The sequence below is a fragment of the Cebus imitator genome, unplaced genomic scaffold (assembly GCF_001604975.1).
Source record: "Cebus imitator isolate Cc_AM_T3 unplaced genomic scaffold, Cebus_imitator-1.0 Scaffold30, whole genome shotgun sequence".
Classification (NCBI taxonomy): domain Eukaryota; kingdom Metazoa; phylum Chordata; class Mammalia; order Primates; family Cebidae; genus Cebus; species Cebus imitator.
In genome coordinates this window covers 10,406,614-10,415,130 of record NW_016107345.1, presented here as the reverse complement: position 1 = coordinate 10,415,130, position 8,517 = coordinate 10,406,614, and the positions used below count along the sequence as shown (strand labels likewise).

At 51.1% G+C, this 8,517-nt stretch overlaps 1 protein-coding gene across 1 annotated transcript in view; it reads right to left on the bottom strand.

Moving 5' to 3' along the window:
* Positions 1–4,710: 4,710 nt before the first annotated feature.
* The window catches only part of GATA1 (GATA binding protein 1), a 7,894-nt gene continuing 4,087 nt past the window's right edge, over positions 4,711–8,517 (bottom strand). Inside the window, exons 2-6 of the mRNA XM_017523876.2 lie at positions 7,683–7,921; positions 6,789–7,166; positions 6,542–6,687; positions 5,703–5,828; positions 4,711–5,230 (exon numbers count right to left, since the gene is read on the bottom strand). Coding sequence (XP_017379365.1) covers positions 4,859–5,230; positions 5,703–5,828; positions 6,542–6,687; positions 6,789–7,166; positions 7,683–7,902 — 1,242 coding nt within the window. The 5' untranslated portion in view covers positions 7,903–7,921 and the 3' untranslated portion in view covers positions 4,711–4,858. The remainder of the gene's footprint in view (positions 5,231–5,702; positions 5,829–6,541; positions 6,688–6,788; positions 7,167–7,682; positions 7,922–8,517) is intronic.

The window sequence follows — 8,517 nt, the reverse complement described above, 5'->3', positions numbered from 1 at the left end:
TAGAGAGATTATTATTAATTAGGCTAAATTATCCTAGTCGCTGTAACCCATTTCAGGGGGCTTAACAAATAGATGTTTATTTCTTGCTTATACAAAAGCCAATCTGAATATTTACTACTGTTCATTCATGGACCCAGGCAAACCTATTTTGTGACTCTGTCTTCCTTTAGATCCTTGAAGTTAGTCGCCTTTCAGTTGGTAGACAGGGAAAGAGAGAAAATGGAGGATTGCATGAGAGAATTTTTTTTTTTTTTTTTTTGAGACAGAGTCTCACTCTGTCACCCAGGCTGTAATGCAGTGACACGATCTTGGCTCACTTGCAACCTCTGCCTCCCAGGTTCACACAATTCTCTGCCTCAGCCTCCCAAATAGTTGAGATTATAGGCACCTGCCACCACGCCCAGCTAGTTTTTGTATTTTTAGTAGAGACAAGGTTTCACCATCTTGGCCAGGCTGGTCTTGAACCCCTGACCCCATGATTCACCTGCCTTGGCCTCTCAAAGTGCTGGGATTACAGACGTGAGCCACCTTGCCCAGCCTGCATGAGAGATTTTTTATGGGCCAGGCCTGGAACTGGTGTATGTCACTTCTGCCCATACTCCCTTGGTCAGAACTCTGTCATGTGCCCACATCTGTCTGCAGGGAAGGTTGGAAAAGAGTGAGCTCAGGAGGAATGGGAACAGGTTTCAATGAGCTTATAGCACTGTCTGCTATAGGGTTCTGTAGACTCTAGAGAGCTATGCTGTCTAATATGGTAGCTACTAGCCACATGTGGCTATGGCTCTTGAAATGTGGCCAGTCCAACTTGAGATAATGTGCTATAAATGTGAAATATATACCAGATTACAAAACTGAGTATAAAAAGTTTAAAATAGCTCAGTAATTTTTGTATTGATTACATGTTAAAATGATAATATTTGAATATATTGGGTAAAGTTAAATATATTGATAAGTTATTAAAATTAATTTTATCAATTTTTTTCTCTTTTTAATGTGGCTACATTGAAAATATAAAGTTACCTATGTGACTCACATATTTCTATTGAACAGCACTGCTATAGAAGGTTTCCTTTAAAGCATTGAGAGAGAGACTCTTACTGTGTAGGGGTAGGAGTATCTCTTCGTCAGGTTAGTGTTTCCTTTCGGGAGTCAGGAGAGTGATTCTGTTACCTGATAAGACAGGTTTGCAGGGAAATACAAGGGTTGGAGACATTGTAAAGAGAGGGAAGGCTGTGAAGACATTTTTTTCCCCATACAGATTAAGGTTAGGTATTCCTTTTGAGGCCGGAGGAGAGGTTTTCTGTAGACGGCCAGGCCAGAGGATCACAGCATACTCAGGCCAGGTGTTTCTGTCCAGGATCAGAGCTGTTTTACTAGAGACAGACAGATCAGGTGATTCCACTGGGGGTTAGGCCAGGGGTTCCTGTACAGGTTCCAGGCAGGTATTCATCATGGTGATTCTTATTAAGGGTTGTTTAACAAGTTCAGAACAGGGGTTCCTCTACAGTGTAGAGGTTTTTTTTTTTTTTTTTTTTTTTTTTTAAATACTGGTTCATTCCTTGGATTACTCTAAAGAGGCAAATCAGAGGTTCCTGTTGAGTGTAAGGGCAGGATTTTCTGTGCCAGCTCAGGGCACAGGTTCCTGCTGGGGGTCATAGAGGTGCCTGTGTGGGGTCAGGACAAAGATCCTGTGTGCAGAGTTAGGACACTGCTCCTTTAGAGTTTCAGGTTGATGTTTCTTCTGTTGGGTCAAGGCAGTGGTTCCTGTACAGGGTGCAGGTGGGGCTTCTAGGACAAGGCCAGGGCAAAGGCTGTTATAGAGAATCGCATTAGGCTTCCTGTTGAGGGTCAGCAGTATGTTTCCAGAGAGTAAAGTTAGGAGCTCCTATAAAGATCAGAGATTCCTGTAAATGAGGAAAGTAAAGGATTTCTGTTGAGGTTCACAACAAAGGTTTTCTGCAGATACTGGTCAGAGGTTCTGGTACAGTTTTAGGGTCAGGCTTCCTGTAGAGCAGCTGTCCCCAACCTTTTTGGCACGAAGGACTGGTTTTGTGAAAGACAGTCTTTCCTTGGATAGTCGAGGATGGTTTGGGGATGACACTGTTCCACCTCAGATCATCAGGCAGTAGTTAGATTCTCATAAGGAGCACACAACCTAGATTCCTTGCATGCACAGTTCATAGTAAGGTTCATGGTCCTATGAGAATCTAATGCCACTGCTGATCTGACAGGAGGTGGAACTTAGGTGGTAATGCTTGCTTGCCTGCTGCTCACCTCCTGCTCTGCAGTCCAGTTCCTAACAGGCCATGGACCAGTACCAGTCCATGGCCTGGGGGCTGGGAACCCCTGCTGTAGAGGGTCAGGGTAGTGGAGCTAATGCAAGATAAGGACTAGGAGCCTCATGCAGCATCAGTAAATGCCACCCATATAGTGAGAAGCGGGGGGATCCTGTACCAGGTGAAGCCATAAGTGCCGGTATAGGCTGAGGTCAGGGCTTAAAGTAGATGGTCAAGTGGTTTTCTATACAAGTTTAAGACTGAGGTTCATGTTGAGAGTTGGTTTGTGGGTTCCTATGGACTCTATAGGATAGGGTGTGAGATCAGGGAATGTTATACAGGGTGACGTCAGGGGTAATTGTCAACAATGAAGGCAAGAGATTCCACACAAAGGGTTACTGAAGAGGTTGAGGACAGGTATTTCTGTAGAGACAGAGCTGGGTCCATGGTTCACTACTCAGTTTATTGTGAGTGAGGTGTTTCTAAAATGCTACCTGGAGGACAGGACTGCAGCAGTGTGAGCACAAAGGTGTTCCTGTCTGAGGTCAAGACAGGATTCAAATAGGGAGGCTGAGGCTTGTGTGGACTGTCAGGACAGGGGTTCCTGTCCAAGGTGTGCAGGGGTTTCCTTACAGCTTAGTCCAGACGTCCCTAGCTGGTGTTAGGCAGAGGTTCCTCCTATCCACTGTAAGGGCTGGTGTTCCTATGCAGGATCGGAATAGGTTTCCTGTTGATAATTAGTTGAAGGGTTCCCCTAGAGCTGAAGGGGTTTATGGAGGACAGGGCCTCCTGCAGGGTGTGAGGGCCGGGTTTCTGAGGGAAGGCCAGACAGTGGCTTTGATGGGATCAGGGCTGTTGTGGACAATGCCCGCAATGAGCATGGACTCCTGTGATTCTACAGCAGGCTACTCAGTGGAGCTGGCGTGCCCCCTAGCTGATGGGCTGGTGTTCTGGGGAGGACAGCTGCTTACCTATAATATGGTCAGGACCTATGGGTCTCCACAACCCCCCTATCCAGGGCTCTAGGGGAGAAGCCATAAAAAGCAGGGCAGTTGAGTGTGAGCAGCACTCATTTGCTGGGCTGGGGGTGTCACCCCATCCAAAATCCTCTCCTTAAACTTGGTGGTCAGGGTAAATTACCACCAGTTCTGGGCCTTACTCTTCCATTAGGGAAATGAGTATGGGTATATTTTCCTCAGAATATTTGTTTCAGGCATTAATGAACTAAAGCAACTGAAGCCTCCCAGCCTGCTGCCAAGCCTGTGATAAGCCCTCAGGAAAGGGTGCTTCTGGTTATGGGGAGCAGCTGAGCACACAGACCCCAGGCCAGACTGCCCTGCTGGGCCCCTTGCCACTGGCTGTGTGGCCTCCAAAGAGCCACTTAAGCAGTCTGCCTTAGGATGTCCCCTGACTTGGAGTATGCTCCTGTGTGTTTGTGAAATTGAGGAACAGACTGCTGTGGGCGGGGCAGCTCACCCAGGTGAGTGGGAGTGTTGGGGAGGGGCTGGCACTATGTAGAGCGCCCCACCTACTGAGGTCAAAGCATCACCTCCAGGGGCTGCTTTGTTCCTCTAATCGCCCCCTCTCATTCTCTACTATTTCCCGCAGGGCTGTAGGCTGAGCTGGGCTGGGCAAGATAAGACCCGGCTGACAGGAAGACCCATGGACAACCCCGAGCCAGCTTCTGACAACTGGCTTCTGACTTGCCAGCTACCATTCCAGCTCCACCCTTCCCTGCATTCCTTTCCTGAACGTGTCTTTTGTCCCTTGGACAAAAGACAGTCTCTAACTTACACCCTCTGAAACTCTGCCTGTTGAGACCTCCACAAACAAATGTACACAGAGCTGCTCACATCTACCACTCAGAGATGCTGTGACATGGCACATGCCACATGATATGCACACACATGCACAGCCATACCCATGCACAGGGACTTGCAGTGAAATATTGCCATTACCAGATCCACAAAGACATCCTGACACACTCTTCTTGTTCAACAGTCCAAGAATATCAGTCAGATTCTGTGCCCACCGTGTATGCTGTCACGCTATCTCAAAGGTCCCCCAGCATCATGCCCAGCCACATTACCACAGCCCTGCACACCTCCTTATCACCTGCTCCAGCGCACACACACTTCCAGTTCGCTCATACAGTCACCTGGCATCACCCCCACCGTCGGCAGGTCCTTCTGTTCTCTCACCATGACATATGGAACCACCTGGATGCTTCACAAGAAGTTTCACAGACTGCTGGAATCACACATCACAAAGTGTGATGTGTCACATCACCTTGGTCACAAAGTGTCACGTGTTGCCTCAGCCAGTGTCACATGGTCGCACATTGCAGCCATGCATTGTCATCAGAGAGCCACAAGCATTGCTACACACTCCACCTGGCTCTGCTGTCCAGCCACACATAGACTCACACCTCTAGTTTCAGGACTTTGGTGGTTTTATTTTACAAAAGCTTTGAAGGTTCAGGCCTAGGGGCTGCCTGGGGCTCAGAGACTTGGGTTGTCCAGACTGCTGGCTACAAGAGGAGGAGGACACCACCCCTGCTCTGGAGGCCACGCTCTGTGCCCTCATGAGCTGAGTGGAGCCACCACAGTAGTGCTGGTGGTGGTGGGCATGGGGCCTGTGGGGAAGGGGCCCGTGGGTGAGCCCAGCAGGGGTCCAGGGAAAGGCATGAGGTGGCTAACAGACCCTGACAGCACCACGGGGGCCAGGCCTTGGTAGAGATGGGAAGTACCGGGGGGGCCGAGTGTCAGGCCTGAAGCCACCTCCCCACAATTCCCGCTACTGCTGCCCCCAGCCACCACCATAAAGCCACCAGCTGGTCCTTCAGCTGCTCCTGTGCTTCCCAGACTGGAGCCCCGTTTCTTTTTCCCTTTTCCAGATGCCTTGCGGTTTCGAGTCTGAATACCATCCTTCCGCATGGTCAGTGGCCGGTTCACCTGCCAAAAGGGAGGCTGCAGATGTCCCCAGCTCCAGATCTTTACCTCTCTATGTCTCAACCAGGGCCACCCTTTCCACCCCACTTCTTTTAGGGTAAGATAATTTTCGGGTGCAGAGATTATCTCAAGGAATCCTGAGGTTGTGAGGCCCTGAGCTTGGGAAAGCCTCCAAGGCCGATAGGAGGTGCCTAAGGTCTAGGGCGGGTGGGGGGGGCGGTGGACATTAGCTAACGCCTGGAGGTTGGGGAGAGTAGAGGAAAGAGGAGGGTGGAGGAGGAGGGAATGGAGAAGGAAGGAGGTAATAACAGAGAAGAAGGAAAGTAGAAGAGATGAGTGAAGGGGAAGGGAGGAAGAGGAAAGAACAAAGAAGGTTGTGAGGGGAAGAGAGAAGCTGGAACAGGAACAGAGTAGGGGGCAGTGTGGCGTGAAGACAGAGAAAGTGGAGGGGTGGCTCCAAGGGACAGGGCGTCACCTGGTGTAGCTTGTAGTAGAGGCCGCAAGCATTGCACACGGGGTCCCCGCTGGCATTTCTCCGCCACAGTGTTGTGGTGGTCGTCTGGCAGTTGGTGCACTGAGTACCTGCCCGTTTGCTGACAATCTAGGGGATGAGAGGATGTGAAATCATTGCCCTGGGGATGTGGAAGTGGGCATAAGGGGCTCACAGGGGCTCTCAGGAGGACCCAAGAAGTGAGGGTCAGGTTGAAGGCAGGGTTTCCTGTATAGGGTGAGAGCAGGGGCATTTACAGGGTGATGCCTGAGGATTCTGTATGGGGCCAGGACAGGGGTTCCTGTCTGGGATAGGGTTTTTTTGTTCTGTATTCTATGGGGGACTATACTGGTGGTTCTCAGCTTTGGCTGCATACCAGAATTACTTGGGGAGCTAAAATATGCTGATGCCCAGGCAGTGCCCCAGTCCAGTTCTATCAGCACATCTGGGGGAAGGGACCCGGGGTGACTCCAGTGTGAAGCCAAGGATGAAAACACTGCTGTGCAGGGTGGGGACAAAGGTTTCTGTTTGAAGCCTATAAGGGTAGGTCGAGGATAGGAGCTCCTGTAGAGCTGGGTTCCTGTATAGGGTGAGGGTGGGGGCTCTTATGCAGGGTGAGGGTAAGCATATCCATATCGAATGAGGAGATTTTCCTGTGTAGGATGAAAGCAAGGGTTTCCATGTGGTATTAGGACAAGGGTTCCCACACAGAGTGGCCTGTAAGCATGAGAACAGCATTCCTTTACAGTGGGAAGATGTGGCTTCTTATACAAGGTGAGGACAGGCATTCCTATGTATAAGGTCAGGCAGGTCTGCGGTCTTACCAGGCGCTTCTTGGGCCGGATGAGGGGCCTGTTCTGCCCATTCATCTTGTGATAGAGGCCACAGGCGTTGCACAGGTAGTGGCCTGTCCTGTCCCTCCGCCACAGTGGAGTGGCTGTTGCTCCGCAGTTTACACACTCCCTGGCCTCTGGTGGGGTGAAGAGGGGAAGAGGGAGCTAGGCTCAGCTCAGCTTTACCTTGGGCCACCCCTCCCACCTCAACTTCCCTGTCCTTTTTTGAGTTCCTCACCACAGGGAGGCAGGGGCAGAGTTCCACGAAGCTTGGGAGAGGAATAGGCTGCTGAATTGAGGGGGCTCCCGGTGGGAGAAAAGAAGGTACTGGAAAAGTCAGGGCTCCCATAAGCACTGCTGGGGACAGGGAGTGATGAAGGCAGTGCAGGCCCCAGGGTCAAGAGGTCTGGACTCAGCCGCTCTGTCTTCAACGTCTCCAGGAAGCTGGTGCTGCCTTTTCCATCTGGATCTTCTGAGGCCTGGGGAGGGGATTCCTCGCGGGTGGGACACACAGTTGAGGCAGGATAGAGCCCCGTCTTGCCATAGGCCCAGCTGGCATATGGTGAGCCCCCTGGGATCCCCTCCATACAGTTGAGCAATGGGTACACCTGAAAGACTGTTGGGGGAGCAGGTAGGGACAGAGGAAAGAAGAGGCAAAATCAGTCTAGGGTCAGCCCACATAAGGGTGCAGTGGTGCCCAGCACCCCCAACATGGTGGCCAAGTTCCCACCTTTTCCATAGGCTACCAGAACAGCTGCTGGCCACTGGATGCTTCCTGGATCCTGAGCCCCACTGATCAGTGTGGCATCTGCAATAACCTCTGACCATTTCCAAGTGGGCTTTTGAGGATGACTGTTGAGATTTGGAGCTCCACAGATTACTCGACAACTAGGGGAACCACCACAGACTTCCAATATTGCCTCTCAGTGTAGCCACCCCAATGTGTCAGGTTGAGAAGCATTGGAATTTCTAGGTCCTCACTTAACTAGGGAAAGTGGTCAGCATGTCCATTTGAGAAGCTTCCAGCCATTTCTGAGATATCCTTACAGTGCTATTCTGAGCTAGCCAAGGGTCTCCATGGCAGCCCCAACAGCACTCAGCCAATGCCAAGACAGCCACCCAATGGAGTTACCTGGGGAGTGTCTGTAGGCCTCAGCATCCCTGTAGTAGGCCAGAGCCGCAGCTGCAGCGGTGGCTGTGCTCGGGGCAGTGGAGGAGGCTGCTGCATCCAAGCCCTCAGGCCCAGAGGGGAAGAAGACCCCCGACTCTGGCGTCGAGGACACCAGGGCAGGATCCACAAACTGGGGAAGGGGCTCCGAGGTCCCCAGGGACCCCAGGCCAGGGAACTCCATGGAGCCTCTGGGGGTTAACCTGCGAGGACAGAAGGGGTTCTCAGAGAAATCCTCCACCCCTCACCTCCTTTCACCTGCTCCTCTTCCCCCTTCCCCCCCCCGACTCCATTGCCTCAGTCTCCATATTTCTCCTTCCCAACTCCCCATTCCCCTCCTCCTCCTCATCTTAGCCTCCCCTCTCCTTCCCCTCCTTCTCTTCCTCCCTCTCCTGTCTTCCCCTTCCTGCATCTCTCCTTTCCACTCCATTATCTTATTTCCTAAGTGCCCCTCCTTTCATCTTCCTCTCCATTTTCCCCATCTTGCCCCATTTCTTTCCTCTCATCCCTCCTTTCTCTCTTCGTCTACTCTCATCTGTCTCTACCTCTACCTTCTTCCCTCCATTCTGTCTTCTTCCCCTCTTCCCTTTTCCTCCTCTCTTTCTCCCATCTCTCTTCTTCTCATCTCTTTTTTGTCCTCCTCTTTCCCGCTTCCTTCCCTTTCCACTCCTTTCTCATTCTCCTCTCCTGTTTCCTTTTTCTCCTCTCCTTCCTTTTCCTCCTTGCCCTCCTTCTTTTCCTTTCCCGTTTCTCCTCTTCCTTGTCCTCCTTCTCTCTTTGTCTTCATTCTCCTTTTATA